The sequence below is a fragment of the Salmo trutta genome, chromosome 16 (genome assembly GCF_901001165.1).
Source record: "Salmo trutta chromosome 16, fSalTru1.1, whole genome shotgun sequence".
Taxonomy (NCBI): Eukaryota; Metazoa; Chordata; class Actinopteri; order Salmoniformes; family Salmonidae; genus Salmo; species Salmo trutta.
Window position 1 is genome coordinate 49,859,702 of NC_042972.1, and position 22,747 is coordinate 49,882,448.

The 22,747-nt window shown below is 42.1% G+C and overlaps 1 protein-coding gene across 1 annotated transcript; it reads left to right on the forward strand.

Annotated features, from left to right (window-relative positions):
* Positions 1-96: 96 nt before the first annotated feature.
* LOC115150945 (hepatocyte growth factor-like protein) lies at positions 97-22,494 on the forward strand. Its single transcript, XM_029694801.1, has 18 exons — positions 97-395; positions 2,117-2,261; positions 2,404-2,519; positions 2,662-2,776; positions 4,537-4,673; positions 5,229-5,349; positions 5,561-5,679; positions 5,799-5,970; positions 6,515-6,645; positions 6,784-6,886; positions 10,768-10,904; positions 11,449-11,481; positions 11,601-11,715; positions 20,175-20,252; positions 20,451-20,597; positions 20,818-20,924; positions 21,660-21,802; positions 22,113-22,494. Exons 1-18 carry the CDS (start codon positions 341-343, stop codon positions 22,272-22,274), a joined length of 2,136 nt encoding a protein of 711 aa, XP_029550661.1. The 5' UTR covers positions 97-340; the 3' UTR covers positions 22,275-22,494.
* The last annotated feature ends 253 nt before the right edge of the window (positions 22,495-22,747 follow it).

Here is a 22,747-nt window from a genome sequence, read left to right on the forward strand (position 1 = left end):
GTTGATCTACGCTACATTTCATTAATGATTCATGTACTTCGTTGTCTTTTTGGGGTAAGCGCCTCTGTTTGATTAAGCTTTTCAATGTTCACGTGTGGGTGGACGGGATGCAGTCATTACATTCACACTTATTTTGTAACTCTGGCTTTTCCCGTCCAACAAACACCACAATATATATATTTTTTTATAGGCTTCTTAATTTTTCACCTTGCTCTAGTCTAGCCTAATCAATTTCGTAAAAACACGCCAGCCAGAGGAACTCCAGAATTGTCAAAAACATTATTAAGTCCTTGGATCTGCTTCCATCCAGCACTGGTCTGTCTTATTCTCTTCTGTAACCATGAAAGCCATTATTTCCTGTGTTCTCCTGGCATTTTGGAGGGGATTGGTCAGTGGTAAGAAAAATAACATATATATTTATATATTTATTTGGTTTTGATATGTTTTGTTTGCTTTTTTGTTATTCTATTTGTGATTCTATTTCAGATCCATGTGCCGATTGGGTACCTACATTAATTGAATAATGCAACTGGGATTGGTTTATTGATTTGATGTCGTTGAGTTGATGTGCCTTTTTGTAGGTTGTACATGTATTCCTGGGTCAGCTCAGTTTACACTGCATAAGTGACTGCAGTTTTCCTACATATACATATCGTGTATAAATCTAATCGTGTATACATCTGTCATTTTACTAATTACAGTCTGTCAAGAAATGTGTTTCTGTCAGTTAAGTGTTTTGATAGAGACACTTCGTTTAAGCTTCACAAAAAAATGGTGTGGGGGTCCAAAGGTCTTATTGTGCTCAGTCAGACCCATGCCCAAATGTTGTTCAGCAGAAAGCTCACAAACAGACAGCTGGATGCTCAGTACGTGACATACTGTTTGTTAATAGTTCAGTAGGTAGGCCTACCAAAGGACGTATTACATGGGATTTGCAGTTAGAACTTCGAACCAAAACCCTTCTGAAACAACTCCCATTTTTAACACTCCGGTAAGATAGTGGTTAGATATAATGATACACTACATGACCAAAAGTGTTCGTCGAACATTTCATTTCAAAATCATGGGCATTAACATATACACTCTTCTGGGAAGGCTTTCCACTAGATGTTGGAACATTGCTGCAGGGACTTGCTTCCATTCAGCCACATGAGCATTAGTGAGGTCGGGCACTGATGTTGGGCGATTAGGCCTTGCTCACAGTCGGCGTTCCAATTCATCCCAAAGGTGTTCGATGTGATTGAGGTCAGGGCTCTGTGCAGGCCAGTCAAGGTTTTCCACAGCAATCTCAACAAAGCATTTCTGTATGGACCTCGCTTTGTGCATGGGGGCACTGTCATGCTGAAACAGGAAAGGGCCTTCCCCAAACTGTTGCCACTTTAGTTGGAAGCACAAAATCATCTAGAATGCCATTGTTAAGGGGGGAACTAAGGGGCCTAGCCCGAACCATTAAAAATAGCCCCAGACCGTTATTCCTCCTCCACCAAACTTTACAGTTGGCACTAAGCATTGGGGAAGGTAGTGTTCGCTAAACCCAGATTCGTCCATCGCTGCCAGATGGTGAAATGTGATTCATCACTCCAGAGAACGTGTTTCCACTGCTCCAGAGTCCAATGGCAGCGAGCTTTACACCACTCAAGCCAACATTTGATATTGCGTATGGTGATCTTAGGCTTCTGTGCGGCTGCTCGGTCATGGAAACCCATTTCATGAAGCTCCCGATGAACAGTTCTTGTGCTGACGTTGCTTCCAGAGCCAGTTTAGAACTTGATCGTGAGTATTGCAACCGAGGACAGACGATTTTTACTCGCTACGAGCTTCAGCACTCGGCGGTCCCGTTCTGTGAGCGTGTGTGGCCTACCGCTTTGCGGCTGAGGCGTTGTTGCTCCTAGACATTTCCACTTCACAATAACAGCACTTACAGTTGACCGGGGCAGCTCTAGCAGGGTAGAAAGTTGACAAACTGACTTGTTGGAAAGGTGGCATCCTATGTGCTCGATTTTATACACAGGTGTGGCTGAAATAGCCGAATCCACTCATTTTAAGGGGTGTCCACATACTTTTATATAGTGTAAGCCCCCAGACATTAGGACTGTGTGTTTGTATTTGGCCATAGGGTCCCGCAGTCCTCTGAATGACTTCCAACGTTCTGAGGGAAGGGAGCTGGTTCCTACCTCCTGGAACTCTGCACGGGTGCTGATACTGCCAGGGCTGACGCTGGAGGACTGTGCCAGACGCTGCTCACACACACTGGACTGCAGGTACCCTGGAGGGTTGTATGACCTTAGTACAACACCTAGCAATCTTAGCGGATAAGGTGTTGGACTAACAGGTATGAGTGCCAGTCAGGCTACCCCCATATTGATAAAAAACACAAATTAACTTGAAAACTCCTTTCATTAGAGCCTTCAACTACGAGACGCGCCGCTCCATCACCTGTAAACAGCTGCCATGGGTGGAGGATGGCAGCAACGCAGAGGTCAAGAGGAACGTCAACTGTGACCTGTATGAGAAGAAGGGTAAGCTTTGGGGGCAAAGTGAGGTCATGTTCTCTGTCATTTATGTTCTAAGTGAATTGATGTCATTTTGATGAGTCGTGTAGTGTCAGCAGCACGCTGGGATTTTTGTTTGAAAAGGCAGATGTTTTTCTTCCATGTGCAGTGTACGTAAGGAAGTGCATTGTGGGTAAAGGAGAAGACTATCGAGGCAAGGTGTTCACGACGAAAAATGGCCATACTTGTCAACAGTGGTGGTCAAAGTTCCCACACGATCACAGGTAAGATCATCCCGTTGATTTATGGGAGTAGTAGTTTGTAAAACAGAAAGGAAAACATCGCACACTGCTGCTCATGCTCCCAGGTGATATTTATTTACAACGTTTTGACCCTTAGGTCTTCATCAGGCATCCATATCCCAGGTGGGGGTGGAAGGTCCTATATATAGGGGCAGTACTCAGTGACATCACTTCCTGAAACAGGAGGTAAAGAAAATGTATAACATAGTTTCGCAATATTACCATTCAATGTATCAAAATATATGATCATACACAGGGAATGTGATCAATATTTACAGTAATATATATACACATACAATATTCAATTAGCATACTTCTTTTTTTTATTAACACAATTTAGACTATAAAAACGGTTTCGAGTCAAACTCCTCAATAAGGCCAAGAGGATCTGTGGATCCAGAAAGATTCCCTTTGAAGACGTTTCCTCTCAATGTCCCCTCCCCTGTGTGACATCTTGACCATTTCTATTCCAATGTATCTCAGAGAGCTAATAGGAAGTCCAGCTTGTACAAAATGAACAGCAACCAGATTTGTTGTCTCACCTGTCCGTATATTGCTGCGGTGCTCACTGATCCGTGTCTTAAGGCTTCTACGGGTTTTCCCTATGTAAGACAGACCACAAGGACATTTCAACATGTAAATAACATTGGTGAAAATGCAGGTAAAATTATCTTAAATCTTTGTTCTGTGCGGGGGTGGGTAAATTAGTTGCATTTATACGTGAAGCTGCATTGAGCACATTGGCCACATTTGCAATTACCCTCCGTAACCTTGTCCAAGAAAGTTTCCCTTTTCTCTGGTGGGTAATCAGATTTAACCACAATATCTCTCACGTTTGGGGGTCTTTTAAAGATCATACGTGGGGGATGTTTAAAAATGGGTTTCAATTATGGGTCAGTATCAATAATGTACTAGTGCTTCCTGATAATGATCTTAAATGCCTTCCCCAATGGTGAGTATCAGGTGAAGCATGATAGGACATGTCCTGCTTTTTCTTTAACTTTTGGTTGAAGGCTTTCCAACTGTGTTAGTCCTTCAAAATGATCATCGGCATGTTTTACCCAATTGTCTTTGTACCTCCTTTCCTTAAACCTTTGTGTTGAGGTCCGTGGTCTGCCTCTAATAAGAAGTATCAGAGCTGCATATTCTTCTGATGCGCCTGAATTGACTTATAGGGAGACTTTTAATAGGTGGACATGGATGAAAGCTGTCACCTCTAAGGAGGGTATTCTTGTCCGCAGGTTTCCTAAAGAGATCTGTAGCGAGGGAGGTTTTGTCATTAATAACCATCACATCAGGAAAACTGATTTGTGATAGGTCATAGTTAATGGGGAAGTGAAGGTGTTCATTCATCGAGTTTCGATAAGCATGGAATTCTAAAAGTTCTTCCTGTGTCCCTGTATAGATCACAAAAATGTCAGCCAAATATCTCCGAATTGGGAGAATATTGGAGAGACAGGGGTTAAGGTCTGAATTCAGCACCACCTGTTTTTCAAACGTTCCTAGCTATAGGTTAGCATAATGAGGAGCCTTAGTGCTCCCCATCGCTGTCCCTTTGGTCTGGAGGAAAAAGTCTCCTCCGAAGAGAAAATAGTTGGAGGTTAGTACCAGTTCAGCCAAGTCCACAATACAATTGGTGCTGGATAGAGCATTAGTAGTAGTTTGGAAACCATGACCCAAAGCAAAATCTAATAAGATATCTCTGTCTCTCACACATATTCTGTTTCTATACCTTGTCATAGATGGACACCCACAGCCACTAATGGCTTGGAGCTGAACTACTGCAGGAACCCAGATAGGGACCGCATCGGGCCGTGGTGCTACACCAATGATCCAGAACGCCGATATGAGAGCTGCAATATCCCCCACTGCAAAGACGGTACATCAATCAATCAATCAAATGTATTTATAAAGCCCTTTTCACATCAGCCGATGTCACAAAGTGCTATACAGAAACCCAGCCTAAAACCCCAAACAACAAGCAATGCCGATGAAGCACGGTGGCTAGGAAAAACTCCCTAGAAAGGCAGGGGCCTAGGAAGAAACCTAGAGAGGAACCAGGCTCTGAGGGGTGGCCAGTCCTCTTCTGACTGTGCCGGGTGGAGATTATAACAGCACATGGCCAAGATGTTCAAACGTTCATAGATGACCAGAAGGGTCAAATAATAATAATCACAGTGGTTGTAGAGGGTTCAACAGATCAGCACCTCAGGAGTAAATGTCAGTTGGCTTTTCATAGCCAATCATTCAGAGTTAGAGACAGCAGGTGTGGTAGAGAGAGAGATTCTGCACATCCCATTCTGTTCAACATTCCAGTGGTTGAAGGATTGCAATTGCAAATGTTTCTAAACCATAATGTGTTGTCTTTGATCATAGAGAACATCACTGTCGAAAAGTGTTGCTACAGACTGTGTGTGTTTGGGTTTGTGCACAGAGGTGTGTATCACATGTAACGGGGAAGACTACAGGGGTCAGGTTGACCACACAGTGAGTGGCAGAGAGTGTCAACGTTGGGACCAGCAGTACCCACAACAACACATCTACCAGCCTGAGAAGTATGTCTGTCTACCCACCGCTGTAATCACTACCACTACCACTACCACTCCTCTTTTACATACAGTTTGTTGTAGGCCTACATGCCTTTGTATCCTGTCAGCATTACATCTCTCTAATCAATATGTTGTACTGTAACAGAGTAGAAAACAATCAATATTTCCAAGGTAATGAGAAGTTCCTGACATGGAATCCTGTCCATGTGCGTTCCAGGTATCCAGATAAGAGCTTGGATGATAACTACTGCCGTAACCCAGACTCCTCTCCTGTTCCCTGGTGTTACACCACAGACCCTGATATGGAGAGAGAGAGTTGCCAGATCAGCAAGTGCCGTACGTCTGTCCCCTCATACACCCTCCCTGTCCGTTCCATTTACACTGTATCCGTTTTTATAACAACGTAATAAATCTATATCACCCCCTCATATGTCACGTCCCTCCTTCCACTCTAGCTGCGGTTCCAAAGAGACACCTCCGGTCCAGCTACACCACCAACTGTTTCCGTGGTCGTGGGGAGGATTACCGCGGTAAAGTGAACGAGACGACCGGCGGTATCGCCTGTCAGCGTTGGGACGCCCAGTACCCTCACGAGCACCCTTTCTACCCAAACACCTACGAATGCAAGTAAGCCAGAGGGACGGGCGAAAGATGGATGGATGGATGGATGGATGGATGGATGGATGGATGAGGGGTGGGATTGGTAGTTAAGAGGGATGAGCGGCGGAATGATGGTTAGTGAGTGGTGTGATGAGGATGGTGGAGTAAGGAGTGAAATTAGGGGTCTTGAGATGAGGTTCTACATGAATGGCTGATCTTGGGTGTAGTTATTTGTGTTCCTAAACACATATACAGTTAAGTCATAGCAGACACTTATCCAGAGTCAGTAGCATACATCCAACATTTACCCATGAATAATGATCCCTGTGTTATTTTGACCTACAGTATTAGCTGTTTTATCCAGAAATCCCTGTGTTATTTTGATCCCACACGATGTATTATCCGTTTTATCCAGAAATCCCTGTGTTATTTTGATCTATAGTATTAGCTGTTTTATCCATATATCCCAGTGTTATTTTTAACCTCCAGTATTAGCTGTTTTATCCATATATCCCTGTGTTATTGTGTGCATACATATTGGTTATACTAATTGCTATACCATTGCTCCCAGGGGCTTGGAGGAGAACTACTGTCGTAACCCAGATGGATCCGAGGCTCCCTGGTGCTTCACGTCTGTGCCTGAGATGAGGACGGCTCTCTGCTTGCATATCAAACGCTGTGCAGACGACATCGAAGCTGAGGGTACACTGCTCTCTGCTGTTTCAATGGCAACAATGCACTCGCAATGCAATCTAGGGTCCTCAAACGCAAGCCTACTTGATAACTCACAGAAGGGTTTTCTGTCGTCATGTTTTCATCTCCTTTTTCTCCACACCCCAGATTGCTACCATGAAAATGGTAAAAACTACAAGGGTGTAGTCCGAAAGACGCGGAAGGGTGTCATCTGCCAGAAGTGGAGTGTCAACATACCTCACAAAACTAAGTATCAAAAATAACCAGTAGATTCTAAAATTAAATGTATCATGAATTTGGCAGGTATGTTTGGTGTTGTCAAAGATGTAATACATATGTATATATATACAGTACCAGTCAAAAGTTTGGACACACCTACTCATTCAAGGATTTTTCTTAATTTTTCTACATTGTAGAATAATAGTGAAGACATCAATACTATGAAATAACACATGGAATAATGAATGTAGTATCCAAAAGAGTGTTAAACAAATCATCAATATATTTTATATTTGAGATTCTTCAAAGTAGCCACCCTTTGCCTTGGTGACAGCTTTGCACACTCTTGGCATTCTCTCAACCAGCTTCACCTGGAATTATTTTCCAACAGTCTTGAAGGAGTTCTGCTGAGCACTTGTTGGCTGCTTTTCCTTCTGTCTGCGGTCCAACTCATCCCAAACCATCTCATTTGGGTTGAGGTCGGATGATTGTGGAGATCAGGTCATCTGATGCAGCACTCCATCACTCTCCTTCTTGGTCAAATAGCCCTTACATAACCTGGAGGTGTGTTGGGTCATTGTCCTATTAAAAAACAAGTGATAGTCCCACTAAGCCCAAACCAGATGGGATGGCATATCGCTGCAGAATGCTGTGGTAGCCATGCTGGTTAAGTGTGCCTTGAATTCTAAATAAATCACAGACAGTGTCACCAGCAAAGCACCCCCACTGTCACACCCTGATCTGTTTCATCTGTCTTTGTGCTTGTCTCCACCCCCCTCCAGGTGTCGCCAATCTTCCCCATTATCCCCAGTGTATTTATACCTGTGTTCTCTGTTTGTCTGTTTCCAGTTTGTTTTGTTTCATGAAACCTACCAGTGTTTTTCCCCTTGCTCCTGTCTGTTCTAGTTCCTGTTTACGAGTTTTTCACGGTTTTGACCATTCTGCCTACCCTGAGCCTGCCTGCCGTTCTGTACCTTGCCACACCACACTGGATTATTGACCCCTGCCTGCTCTGACCCTGAGACTGCCTGCCCTTCTGGACCCTTACCACCCTCACTGGATTATTGACCTCTGCCTGCTCTGACCCTGAGACTGCCTGCCGTTCTGGACTTTTTGCACCCTATCTGGATTAATGACCTCTGCCTGCCTTTGACCTGTCGTTTTGCCTGCCCCTGTACTAGTAATAAACTTTTGTTACTTCGACACTGTCTGCATCTGGGTCTTACCTAAAACGTGATACCCACACCATCACACCTCCTCCTCCATGCTGCACGGTGGGAACTACACATGCGGAGATCATCCGTTCACCCACACTGCGTCTCACAAAGACACGGAGGTTGGAACCAAAAATCTCATATCTGACCTCCAGACTAAAGGACAGATTTCCACCAGTCTAATATCCATTGCTCGTGTTTCTTGGCCCAAGCAAGTCTCTTCTTCTTATTGGTGTCCGTTAGTAGTGGTTTCTTTTTAGCAATTCGACCATGAAGGCCTGATTCAAACAGTTGATGTTGAGATGTGTCTGTTACTTGAACTCTGTGAATCATTTATTTGGGCTGCAATTTCTGAGGCTGGTAACTCTAATGAACTTATCCTCTGCAGCAGAGGTAACTCTGGGTCTTCCTTTCCTGTTGCGGTCCTCATGAGAACCAGTCTCATCATAGCTCTTGATCGTTTTTGCGACTGCACTTGAAGAAACTTTCAAAGTTCTTGAAATTTCCTGGACTGACTGACCTTCATGTCTTAAAGTAATGATGGACTGTCGTTTCTCTTTGCTTATTTGAGCTGTTCTTGCCATAATATGGACTTAGTCTTTAACCAAATAGGGCTATCTTCTGTATAACACCTCTACCTTGTCACAAGACAACTGATTGGCTCAAACGCATTAAGGAAAGTTCCACAAATGATCTTTTAACAAGGCACACCTGTTAATTGAAATGCATTCCAGGTGACTACCTCATGAAGCTGGTTGAGAGAATGCCAAGAATGTGCAAAGCTGTCATCAAGGCAAAGGGTGGCTACTTTGAAGAATCTAAAATATATTTTGATTTAACACTTTTCTGGTTACTACATGATTCCATATTTGTTATTTCATAGTTTTGATGTCTTCACTATTATTCTACAATGTAGAAAATAGTCAAAAGAAAGAAAAACCCTTGAATGAGTAGGTGTGTAAAGACTTTTGACTGGTACTGTGTATATACAGTGGATATAAAAAGTCTACACACCCTTGTTAAAATGCCAGGTTTTTGTGATGTAAAAGAATGAGACAAAGATAAATCATGTCAGAACTTTTTCTACTGTTAATGTGACCTATAATGTGAACAATTCAATTGAAAAACAAACTGAAATCTTCGAGGGGGAAAAATGAAAAATAAAAACCTTACAATAACCTGGTTGCATAAGTGTGCACGCCCTCTTATAACTGGGGATGTGGCTGTGTTCAGAATTAACCAATCACATTCAAACTCATGTTAAATAGAAGTCATTACACACCCGCCATCATTTAAAGTAACCCTGATTAATCACAAATAAAGTTCAGCTGTTCCTGACATTTTCTTCGTTGCATCTCAGAGCAAAAGCCATGGTCCGCAGAGAGCTTCCAAAGCATCAGAGGGATCTCATTGTTGAAAGATATCAGTCAGGAGAAGGGTACAAAATACTTTCGAAAGCATTACATATACCATGGAACACAGTGAAGACAGTCATCATCAAGTGGAGAAAATATGGCACCACCGAGACATTACCAAGAACTGGACGTCCCTCAAATGTATGAAAAGACGAGGAGAAAACTGGTCAGGGAGGCTTCCAAGAGGCCTACAGCAACATTAAAGGAACTGCAGGAATTTCTGGCAACTACTGGCTGTGTGCTACATGTGACAACAATCTCCCGTATTCTTCATATGAATGGGCTATGGGGTAGGGTGGCAAGACGGAAGCCTTTTCTTACAATGAAAAACATCCAAGCCCGGCTGAAGTTTGCAAAAACAAACATCAAGTCCCCCAAAAGCACGTGGGAAAATGTGTTATGGTCTGATGAAACCAAGGTTGAACTTTTTGGCCATAATTCCAAAAGGTATGTTTGGCGCAAAAACAACACTGCACATCACCCAAAGAACACCATACCCACAGTGAAGCATGGTGGTGGCAGCATCATGCTTTGGGGCTGTTTTTCTTCAGCTGGAACCGGGGCCTTAGTCAGGGTGGAGGGAATTATGAACAGTTCCAAATACCAGGCAATTTTGTCACAAAACCTTCAGGCGTCCGTTAGAAAGCTGAAGATGAAGAGGAAGTTCACCTTTCAGCACGACAACGACCCAAAGCACACATCCAAATCCACGAAAGCATGGCTTCACCAGAAGAAGATTAACATTTTGGAACGGCCCAGCCAGAGCCCAGACCTGAATCCAATTGAACATCTCTGGGGTGATCTGAAGAGGGCAGTGCACAGGAGATGTCCTCACAATCTGACAGATTTGGAGCGCTTTTGCAAAGAAGAGTGGGCAAATATTGCCACATCAAGATGTGCCATGCTAATAGACTCCTACCCAAAAAGACTGAGTGCTGTAATAAAATCAAAAGGTGCTTCAAAGTATTAGTTTAAGGGTGTGCACACTTATGCAACCAGGTTATTGTGAGTTTATTTTTCCTCCTCAAAGATTTCAGTTTGTTTTTCAATTGAATTGTTCACGTTATAGGTCACATTAAAGGTGGAAAAACTTCTGACATGATTTATCTTCGTCTCATTATTTTACTTCACAAAAACCTGGCATTTTAACAGGGGTGTGTAGACTTTTTAAATCCACTGTATATATCTTTCAATGTATGGGATAGTAGCATGTGGGTGTAGAAGTGTCTGCTGTGGCATGGGGTAGGTAGGTTTAGTGCTTTTACTGTACTGTGGTTTTCCAGGATAAACCCAGGGACCCACCCTGAGGGCAACCTGACAGAGAACTACTGCCGGAACCCAGATGGGGACCAACACGGACCCTGGTGCTACACCACTGACCCCAAAACAGAGTTTGACTACTGCGCCATCAAGCAGTGCGGTAAAGATTCCCATCCCCCCCCCCCCATACCTCTGTGCCCTCAGGCATTACATTCCTTTCTCCATATCTTTCTCTTGTTACTCCATCACTCATTGGCCGTATCCGAATACCCATACTTTCCTACTACATAGTAGGCATTTTAGGTATGCGAAAATAGAACGTTTTATAGTATGATACTAAGCTGATAATGAGACAAGGGGACACGCTGTACCCAAATGAGCGAATGGCGGGAATCATTATCACATTATCAGGATGGGTGGGCCTAGTATGTTGAGATTTGTTGATTACTGCAATCATTTTTACTAAACAGTACGTTCTAAATGGTATTGTAATATGATTAGTACACATTGTCGTTTTAGTAAGTAGTAGGCAAGACAGATTTCGGACTCCGCCAGTATATCTTATCTCTGTACTCTATCTTTCTAATGTTAATTTACTAACACTATGAAGCTCTCTTCATACATTTTGCTCAAAGCACTAATCCCTCCATGGCTGTTATTTCAAAATGATTAAAATATTGTTATGCTTATTGTTGTTTGAACAGCTGGGGAGAAAGTGTCCATCATTGAGCCAGCAGGTGAGTTCCTAATGGAATATGCAACTATAATGAATAATAAGTGCTTCCTGGAAGTGGACCTGTGTACACAACTTTACTCACTAACTGAAGTGTGTGTGTGTGTGTGTGTGTGTGCACAGAGAAAGTGGAGTTTAATGAGTGTGGGAAGAGAGATGATCGTTTCGTCAAGAGCATACTCCGTATTGTTGGTGGGCGTCCTGGAAACTCTCCCTGGACAGTCAGCCTCAGAGACAGGTCAGTCTGTGAGGGGCAGTGTTAGCTCAGTGAGATTTACTCAGCGATAGAGACTCCAGCCTCAGTCTTCATAACCTCTCTGTCTCAGTCTTCATAACCTCTCTGTCTCCTCTGTTAGAGACCAGTGTTCATGGCCTCTCTCTCAATTCAATTTCAATGTAAGCGCTTTATTGGCATGGGAAACATATGTTAACATTGCCAAAGCAAGTGAAGTAAAAAATAAACAAAAGTGAAATAATCAAAATGAACAGTAAACGTTACACTCAAAAAAGTTAAAAAAGAATAGACACACTCAAATGTCATATTATGTGAAAAAAGGTTAAAGTACAAAAGGGAAGATAAATAAACATAAATATGGGTTGTATTTCTGGTGTTTGTTCTTCACTGGTTGCCCTTTCTTGTGACAACAGGTCCTAAATCGTGCTGTTGTGATGGCGCACTGTGGTATTTCACCCAATAGATATGAGAGTTTATCAAAATTGGGTTTGTCCTCTCTCTCGTTCTCTGTGTGTGTTAGAGCCAAGTCTTCATGACCCCACTCTCTCCTATATCTCTCTCTCAATTCAGTTCAATAAATGCTATATTGGCGTGAATGGGTTGTTGCCACTGTCTGTAATGAACACGAGGGAGACAGAGCTGGTTTCAAGCGCAGTGCGCAGCAGGTGTTTATTGAAAAGAACCTTAAGAGGCAGGTAGCTGGGTCCAGGGGCAGGCAGAAGGTCATACACGGTAGGTCCACAAATGGCAACAGTACAGGAAGGGAATAGGCAAAAGCGTTGAGTGAGGCATGCAAAAATTTGTCATACACGGGAGGCGAGAAGGACGGGGAAAAAAATTGAGCCCTGAAAAAGTATCTAAAAAACAAACGATACCTCACAGTGATGGGGTGCAAGGAACTGAACTAAATAGTGTGGGATGATGACATGCAGGTGTGTGAACAGGTGATTAGAGTTGGGATTGGGATCTGGAGAGAGAGCTGGGAAGTGAGCTGTATTCCGGGGATCTAAGTGTTTGGGAGTGTGAGTTGGACGCAGACATTACATTGTCAAAGCAATAGTATTACATAAAGTATTACATAAATGAACAATATGTTGGACCAACAATAGTAATATACAGTATACTGCATATACACAAAAACAATAAGACATTTTTAAAAAACAATTGCGAAATTAAATCTAGGCTCATGTGTATGACATCTCTTAAATGATGACAAGGCAGCACATAATCTGGAGCAAGATCTACTGTCTCGATGTTACCTCCTAACATAATGCAGATTTTCTCCTCATTGTCTACTTCACCCGACCCGCAGTGCTTACCTAGCCTTTCCTCTCCGACCTTCCATGTTTTTCTATGGCATTCTGTCTCTATTGCCAGGCTATGGCTCATTGAGTCTGTACATTGTTAACGTCTTCCATGGTTTGAATTCTTTGATTTTGATAAGGTGTTGTGCTAATTTGATATCTCTATTTAGAATTTGATAACATTGAAGCTTGTGATTCAATTGAATTCCGTTTTGCCAATATTCTATATATTTTGGTTAGAGATTTCTACTTATTAGAATTGTGTTATTTGTGGTCAAATGGTTGAGTTTAGCTGGTGCTTTTGGGCCAGTTGCTCTGAGGGTCACTCTTTGTATTGCAGTCTTTGCATAAGAAAGCCTTGTGATGATAATGTTCTGGATCACAGTGTGTTAGGTGAGTCCAGAATGTGGTGTCTCTTTTCTCAATTATGAGTGCTAGGGGAAATCTCCCAAGTTCTGCCCTTCAGGCTTGGTTTGGGGCATTTCTGTGCACAGAATAGTTGTACAAAATTCCAGGTAAAACCTTTTGTTGGGGCTTTTATCCCATGATGTACTGTATATTTTAAATTGCCACATGGAAGGATGGGGGGGGAGGGTTGAATCTATGTTCGAATGCTGTCTGGCCCTGAGCCTTCACTGCTCTTGAGGGCCTTTATTTGATAAATTACTTAAAACAATGTAATAGGATTGTCCAGCTGGTTTCGTTGAGTTTTTACTGTTAATTATAATTATTTTAATTGTTCTTTTACTGATGTTTGGGTGGAGTTAAGTTCTTTTTTTTTATTTGGAATTTATAGAGGTATTTCAAAATGCTGTTTCCAGATAATCCAATCTTTGATTGGGAGGTCTTTCTTTTTAAGAGTGGTATCTAATTTCCTCCATAATTCCCTAAATGAATTGGTCATATAGAGGGATTTTCTTATATTGGCTTAGGGCCTATTGGTATATGAGATGTCTCCTGGTGTTTTTGGTTTGACAAAAGTCTTAGTTCTTTTCTTGCAGTTGAACATTCTTCGTCAAACCATACCATTTTTCTTTTTTGATGTTCTATTTTTCACCTTTTTAAGATGTAGTACTTCTTTTGCCAGATTGATGAATATATCCATCAATTTGTCAGTGGCTTAATGCCGTCTTTGTCTTATTTAAATGTAGTTCAAATAAAAATGTAAATCAAGTTTTGAATATCAATGTTATTTAATGCTGCCTTATATTCAACATGGCTAGCTTTTTCCCCACGTTTATGTAGGCGGGAGGGGGTAGAGTTCTGGTTTTAAATGTAGGGTTGGTTCATCAGATTTTTTTTTTTTCCTGATCAATTCTAATTTGGCAGTGGTCTGACAAGGGGAGTTGTGGCATGACCATAAAGGCATAGATTTTTTTCTTGCTCTATATCTGTTATGACATAGTCGACTGCACTGTTTCCTAGTTCAGATCAATAAGTAAACCTACTTGTTTCCCATTTTTGTTGACAATACTGTCATAGCTCGCGCTCTCTCTCTGTCTCTGTCTCTGTCTCTGTCTCTGTGTCTGTCTGTAGTCAGTTGTGATTCATACACAGATGTACATGGGTGTTTCCCTCTAAATACAGTATATGTAGTCTGCTCCTTTACCAGTTCTAGCATTTAAATCCCCCATTAACAGAACTTTACCTAGTGACTCAAAATGAATTCTATCAGAATAGAGACTCTGAAAACAATCTTTGTTATAATATTGAAAGTCAGATGGAGGCATGTACATTGCACACATGTAAAGGTCACTATCTGAGTTAACAATAAAAAATATATTTTTAGCCAACTGTATGTTTTTCCTTTCCTCTCTTTAAACCAGATTATAATCCCTCTTGAGTCTCTGCCACATTTTACATGTGGATGTTTCACTGACGATAGGCCTGCAGTAAACTCCCTGTAATTTTTGAGAGAGGATGTTTCTCTTCGACTCCATGTCTCTAGAAGTATAGTAATGTCTGAACTATGTACAATGTCTACGATGTCTGTGTCTGTACTTTTTACAAACAAATGTTTAAGAGCACAAACCCTGAATGTTATATATTCACTGCATTTGGAATGTATTTAAAAAATGTATTTTTTACTTTTTTATTTAACCTTTATTTAACTAGGCAAGTCAGTTAAGAACATATTCTTATTTAGAATGACGGCCTACCCTGGCCAAACCCGGCTGACGCTGGGCCAATTGTGCGCCGCCTATGGGACTCCCAATCACGGTCGGATGTGATACAGCCTGGAATCGAACCAGGGACTGTAGTGACGTCTCTTGCACTGAGATGCAGTGCCACTCGGGAGCCCAAAGTTGGTATTCAGACCACTTCCCTTTTTCCACATTTTGTTATGTTACAGCGTTATTATAAAATTGATTAAATTAAAAATGTTCCTCATAAATCTACACACAATACCCCATAATGACAAAGCAAAAACAGGTTTTTAGAAATGTTTGCAAATGTATTAACAATAAAATCAGAAATTCCTTATTTACATAAGTATTCAGACCCTTTGTTATGAGACCCTTTGTTTCCATTGATCATCCTTGAGATGTTTCTACAACTTGATTGGAGTCCACCTGTGCTAAATTCAGTCGGTCTCACGGTAATTGACCGTTAGTTAACATAAACACATTTAGCATCTCCTGGCTTCCACGCATAGCCTACAAGCCACTGATGCAGACCTTTGGAACATCTACATTTTAAAAAGTCTAATAAATCCATGTAATATAGCCTACACCTTCACAATAAATCCATAATTTATTTTAGACCGGTCTATAGAAGCATGATATGAAGAAAATGTAGTCTATTGCAGAAGAACAGAATAACATACTCTGAGTTGTCCTTATGTTAGGCCCTTTATCCGGCTATGCCATATGGCTGTGGGCTACACTAGTTCATTTAGCAGACAAGATTTGCATAGAATTCCGTGGCATTATTTTATAGTGTGAAGAATACAATTGAACAAAGCTGAATAAAATAGAAAGGATATTTTCTCCAAACGATTTGAGGGAGTGCGCACAAACGGATATTCTGTGTTGAGCGGTTAACAAACAAATTGGTATTCCTATATGCTTAATTTAGAGTTATTAATGTAACTTCAGTTGTTCTAGAAACTTTGGGCTATATGTTTTGACTTTAATACATTGTAAGGCTGCATGATGCTACTCTAATGAGGATTTGAAAAATGTCGCATGAAGGGCATGAGCTCTGCTTTGTTTCTTGCGCGGGCTGTACCCACTCCATCAGTCTCTCATTCACAATTTGACAAGCACTTGATAATGCCTCACATTTCACGGTGTCTGTAATGCACCCTAATAAAATCCATTCTATTTGCATTGATGTCAGAGTGATTAGAGGGACAATAGAGGGCTGAGTACCAGGCAGTTAGCAAGTTTGGTAGGCTACTAATGACCATCAGCAGCATCAGAGCTTGTAGAAGCCTAATTACTGTGTCTAAACGGTCACGTGGAATTTGACTGCCTTCATGACTCTTGACCGTCGGCGGTAATACGGTCACCGCAACAGCCCTAGCCTGAATGTCAAGCGTCATGTCTGGAGGAAACCTGGCACCCTCCCTACGGTGAAGCATGGTGGTGGCAGCATCATGCTGTGGGGATGTTTTTCAGCGACAGTGACTGGGAGACTAATCAGGATTGTGGGAAAGATGAACGGAGCAAAGTACAGAGAGATCCTTTATGAACACCTGCTCCAGAGCGCTCAGGACCTCAGACTAGGGAGAAGGTTCACCTTCCAATAGACAATGACCCTAAGCACACAGCCAAGACAACGCAGGAGTGGCTTCGGGTCTCTGAATGTCCTTGATTGGCCCAGCCAGAGCCTGGAATGAAACCAATCGAACATCTCTGGAGAGACCTGAAAATAGCTGTGCAGCGACACTCCCCATCCAACCTGACAGAGCTTGAGAGGAGCTACAGAGAAGAATTGGAGAAACTCCCCAAATACAGGTGTCCCACGCTTGTAGCGTCATACCCAGGAAGACTTGAGGCTGTAATCGCTGCCAAAGGTGCTTCAATAAAGTACTGAGTACAGGGTCTGAATACTTACTGTCTGTAAATGTGATATTTCACATAATTATAATTTACAAAAATTCTTAACCTGTTTTTGCATTGTCATGAGGTGGTATTTTGTGTAGATTGATGAGAGGAAAAAAACAATTGAATCAATTTTAGAATAAGGCTGTAACGTAACAAAATGTGGAAAAAGTCAAGGGGTCTGAATACTTTACAAATGCACTGTAGCTGCTTATGTCCTACTTATGGATGCTATGTTTCAAATGTTCATTTAGGGTGTGTTGAACATACGAGATAAAACAAATAAACAGTTTAAATATTCAATACATAATAAAACATTAAAAAATATATATTTCTCTCTTATTTAGGCTTCATAGCCTATGCATACATTGGTACTTTACCCTGGATGTCATCTGTAGTGCATGTTGGTTTTTAGTTCGGTATGCCTATCTTAGAGCAGATTAGAGGTAACATGTCTCTTATCTGGTTCTGGTTGTCCTATGCTGAGGAACTTGTGGCAGTCACTGCTGCGTAGCTGTTCTTCTGTGCTGCCTGTTGTGGCTAGCTGGGTGCTCTGTCAGGGATGACTCGTGGGGGGGGGGGGGGGCAGTGTGGTGAATGGGACAGTGGGGATGTGGGCTATCTGTTGCTTGGGGCTCCCTGGATGTTGAGGAGGGGCCCTGGGACTCTGTAGTGTCTGTTGTGGGGCAAAAACGGAGCTTGATGACTCTTTTCCCAGGGAAGAGACCAGTGGCGGTCGGTGACGTTTTAAGATGAGGGAGGATGATTTTTAATTTTTTTATGAGTATGGCCAGATTTCAGTTAGAGCGTATTGGATGACTGTCATTCATATTCCGTTCACCCAGCTCAATGTAACATCGATAGGTTTAGGATACGACATGATATTCAAATTTACCTGTACCCATCATGAGGTTCCTACAACCTAGCCTATGAAAAGTTTACAACGTAGGTGCACAGGTCAAGAGAATTATTAGTAATCAAAGTGACAAACTGTGGCACATTCAAAACTGCCTTGCACACTATTGCCGGTATCTAGCAGATCTAGGGTGTAATCATTAGTCCAACAGTTGCAAATGAGAGTTTCTATTGGATAAATTCAGGTATGTTTATCCCCATTTCGTTATGTTTGCTTCTGTTTAAGAAAACGTTTTTTAACAGAATCAGCGGAATGAATACACCCCTGATCACATGCAAACACAGTTAACTTTCAAAGCAGCCACATAAAAACAGCACGATCACTTTGCTCGTTGTATATATCATTCCTTCTCACAGCTATCGACGTGCTCTGTTCCTCTCACCTTTTTCCCTTCGCTTGTGGACTTCAGCGCACAACACATCAGCTGTCTGTGACCAGGCGAAAAAACCTTTCCAAACCAAACCTTCATATCATGAACGCTAATCACGACACACAGCCTACATCGTTTTTACATCATAGTCAACTAGAACTACTAGAACTAATGCGTTAGTAAACCCGTTACAATCATGCAGTACAGAAAGCAGTTTAGCAGCTATACCAGCGGGCCCCAGAGGCAATAAATTAATAAAACCAAAAGCTTACCTTGTCTTGGAAGAGTTCCAGTGTTGGATAGCCATAGCCAGCTAGCTAACATAGCATCCCTTTCTGTTTTGAGCCGGGTGTTTGAGTAGGCTAAACTAGCTAGCTGCATTTGCTAGCTAAGGGAAAGTGAAAGTAAAAAACAATAAATACAACCAAATATAGCCATCTCTCTCTCTTGCTTCTCCTTAATTTTGGAATAATTGAATTTGTTCAAACTGTTCAACTATTGTCTTTCCCTCTCTTTGAGTCAACTACTCACCACATGTTATGCACTGTTGTGCTAGCTAGCTGTAGCTTATCCTTTCAGTACTAGATTCATTATCTGATACTTTGAATGGGTTGACAACATGTCAGTTCATGCTGCAAGAGTTCTGATAGGTTAGATGACGTCCTCCGGAAGTTGTCATAATTACTGTGCAAGTCTATGGAAGGGGGTGAGATCTCACTGCGCTGCTGATTCATCAGGCTGGCTGGTGTCGGCTATTGAATGCCTCTGCTCTGGCTGGTCAAGGAATATCTCCCTGAACTCAGCAAGGTCTCTTTCCAGAACAGATAGACTGTCTCTGAAAGAGTCGATGTAGGAGGAGATTCTTGGAGAGACAGGGCTGTTTTCAGGGCTTGGAGGGGTCATCTTCTCCTGGATTTTGGTCTGTGGAGAGCTTCTTGGAGTTGCTCCTTTGCTTCTTCTCCTGGGGGACTGGAAGTCTTCCTGGAACGTCCTCAGGTTGCTTTCCGACCCCTGAACCAAGATGGTGTCGTTATGGTAGACGTTAACTGTGAGACGGGCAATTTTCATTGTTGTCCTTATTGATTGTTATCGGTCTGCCTTTTCCAATACCATTCCTTCTATGTTTTGAGTATTTTGTGCACAGGGCAGTGTGTCAGGCTGAGGGGCTCACAGTATGAAATATGAGATTCGTTGTTGTTTTCTTCCCCAATAGTATTGTGAGGTCCACCACCAAGGTCTCAGGTGACTCTCTTTACTTTACTTATAGTTTTTCTTTGCCTTGGAAGAGCAGACATCTGTAGGGTACATAATCTCTGTTTAGATTTTCTCTTGGTCATTCTTTTTCTAGCTCTTTCCCATTTCTTTTCAGCTTTTTCCAGCTTGTTTTCATTTCAGTTCACAGATCAAGCCTTTTTACTGCAACAGCATCCCAGAAAACAAAAATCAGCAGTTAATTTTGTTCTTCAATTAAAAAGAAAAGTAGTACAAATGTAAAAATGTATCAGCTATTTGATAGCCTTTTCTTTTTTAGCTATTAGCTCTTAGCTATAGCTAGCTTGAAAACAAACAATTGATTGTTTGCTCTCACTCCCTCTCTGTTATTCTCCAGTATTTATAACCTCTCCCTCTCTTTCCCTGTTAGAGCCCAGTCCTCATAATCTCTCTCTCTCTGTCTCTCTCTCTCTCTCTCTGTCTCTCTGTCTCTCTGTCTCTCTGTCTCTCTGTGTGTTTGTGTTAGAGCCCAGTCTTCATAAAATCTCTCTTTCTCTCCTTCCCTCCCTGTTAGACCCTACTCTTCATAACCCTTATCTCCTTGTGTGCAGGAAAGGAAACCATTTCTGTGGAGGCTCCCTGGTTAGCTCCAAATGGGTGATCAGCACTAAGCAGTGTTTCTCCTCTTGGTATGGTTTCTGATTTATTATTTCTCATTACTTAATTATCAAGTATTTATATCATGTTGTTGTTTTTTTAAACACAGTAAAAGGAAAATCTGTCTAACCCAAAAGACCCAGATCTAGACTCTAAAAGCACATATTATTTGTTGTAATTCCCTTGAATAGGTTGGAGATTGTTGGTCAGTGTGTGTTCTCTATGTGCAGTTATGTGGACCTTCCAGGGTACTCCGCCATGATGGGGACATTGTTCCGTAACCCCAGTGAAGGAGAGCCCGACCGACAGACTATCCCTCTCACCAAGATCGTCTGTGGACCCTCAGAGTCCCAGCTGGTCATGCTACAACTGGAATAGTGCGTACACACACGAACACACGCACGCAGGGACACACACACACACACACAAACCACATATTTCCCTGCACATCTTTTATTAAACTTTTTGTTGTTTTACAGTTCACGGGTAACCTAACAATAGTATCCTACTATCCTAACTAATCCATGCCATATGATTTAACAGCAACCCCATTCTGCTCAGGCTGATGCTCTTCCTCATCCTCTTCCTCTTCCTCAGCTCAGCCCAGTTTAATGAGCGTGTGTCTCAGATCTGTCTGCCTCCTGAACGCTACATAGTTCAAAACGGAACCTACTGCGAGATCGCAGGCTGGGGGGAAACTCAAGGTAAAGGAGAGCTATGCTCATAATTGTAACACCACAATATAATTTAGTCACATTCCTCCGTATTCATCTTTATCCTTCCTTTTACAGATGCAGGATCTTCATTGGATCACCCTGCTGGAGGAGAACCTTCCTGCAATGCAGGAGATCTAAAACGTGTAGTGAATTTTGAGGTTTAAAAAGGCTTTTGAAGTTTGTCATTTCTACATTTCAGACTTGATTTTCACTTACGAAAAATCTATCAACCCATTCAAAAATGTCCATGAATTATAATCCACGTAATAATTCAGATTTCCTGTTGCTGCAGGATTATTTTCCTGCTGTAGCAAACTGGCTCAAATTAAGATCCAACATCTGTATTACCCTCATCTGCATATTTTTTCCTGTTGTACTCTTTATACCTTCCTTCATAATGTCCTTTATATATATCACCATCCTATGGCTGCATTACGACCAGGGCCCTGAGTTGTCCCAGGTCAGATGATGTGGTCAGGAAAACCTAGGACCATAATGTATGACATCATGTTTCTTTAGGTATCTTTTGCTGCCCTTGAAGTAGTATCTGTTTTACTAATGTGCCATGTAAATGAGACAGCTTTTCAGATCCTGGACCAACAGATGGTGTTGTTATTTCCAGTATTACTCAGCATATGCCACCTCTCTCTCATTATTTCGTTCTCTCCACCCCCCCCCCCCCCCCCCCCCCCCCCTCTTTTACTGTTTCTCTCACTTTCTCAGGCACTTCTACAGATGACTCTGTACTCAATGTGGCTCAAATACCAGTTATAAGCAACAAGGACTGTAACAAATACTTCCGGGGCCGTGTTCGGGAGAACGAGATGTGCACCAACTCCTTCCAGGGTGGGGTGGGTGCCTGTGAGGTAGGTTTGGGTCGGGTGTGTTTGTGAGGGGGAGGATTTGTCTATATGGTGTGTGGTTTATTTCTATGAGAGAGAATGAGGTTTATGGTGTGTGGTTTATTTCTATGAGAGAGAATGAGGTTTATGGTGTGGTTTATTTCTATGAGAGAGAATGAGGTTTATGGTGTGTGAGAATGAAACAATTTTATCTTTTAGGAAATTCATTCTGTGACGCACAGCCCAACGCAAACATATACGTTAAGTTACGATATGTCCTGTCACTGTGTGAGAATGATCTGACAGTGATATGTTATTTCCACCCGACCCCCAGAGAGACTACGGGGGCCCTCTGGCCTGTCAGAACAGTGACTGCTGGGTGCTGGAGGGAGTGATCATCCCCATGAGGCGCTGTGGACACCCTGGCCAGCCCAGCATCTTCATCCGCGTCTCCATCTATGTGGACTGGATTAAGAAGGTCATGGAGATGGCTTAGTAATAGATACAGTATGTCACCAACCAGTGACTGGCCCTATGTTGTAATGGACAACTTTCAACCCCTCTCCCCATAGCTCACAATCCACAACTGCCTAATTGTTATTCGTGACCATCTACATATAATTTTTGTAATATCTGTCATTATGTCCATAATACTCTGTTGTTCTGTATTACTCTACATTCTTATGACAAAAATATAAGCTGTAAATAACCCTGTTTTCCCTTGTCTTTAGTCTATGTGTAATCAAACCCATTATGAACCTTTTGGATCAGAACTAAATATCCATAATAGCCCTGATCTTTTGTGGTGATTAGATTATTAGATCATTAGATTATTGGACATTACATATTGAACCGTGGCAGTGACCTCCGGATGTCCTTGTGAAGCACATGCCTCCTTAACCTCATGCTTCCCAAAAGCGCTCCCACACCCTCCACTAAAACTGCTGACCACCAAACCCTTCACTCCCC

Bases quoted from the DNA above. Each gene is read 5' to 3' on its own strand.
- LOC115150945 (XM_029694801.1), top strand. From the start codon at position 341: ATGAAAGCCATTATTTCCTGTGTTCTCCTGGCATTTTGGAGGGGATTG. The intron at 6,646-6,783 runs GTACACTGCTCT...TCCACACCCCAG, and splicing joins AGACGACATCGAAGCTGAGG to ATTGCTACCATGAAAATGGT. The intron at 11,716-20,174 runs GTCAGTCTGTGA...CCTTGTGTGCAG, and splicing joins ACAGTCAGCCTCAGAGACAG to GAAAGGAAACCATTTCTGTG.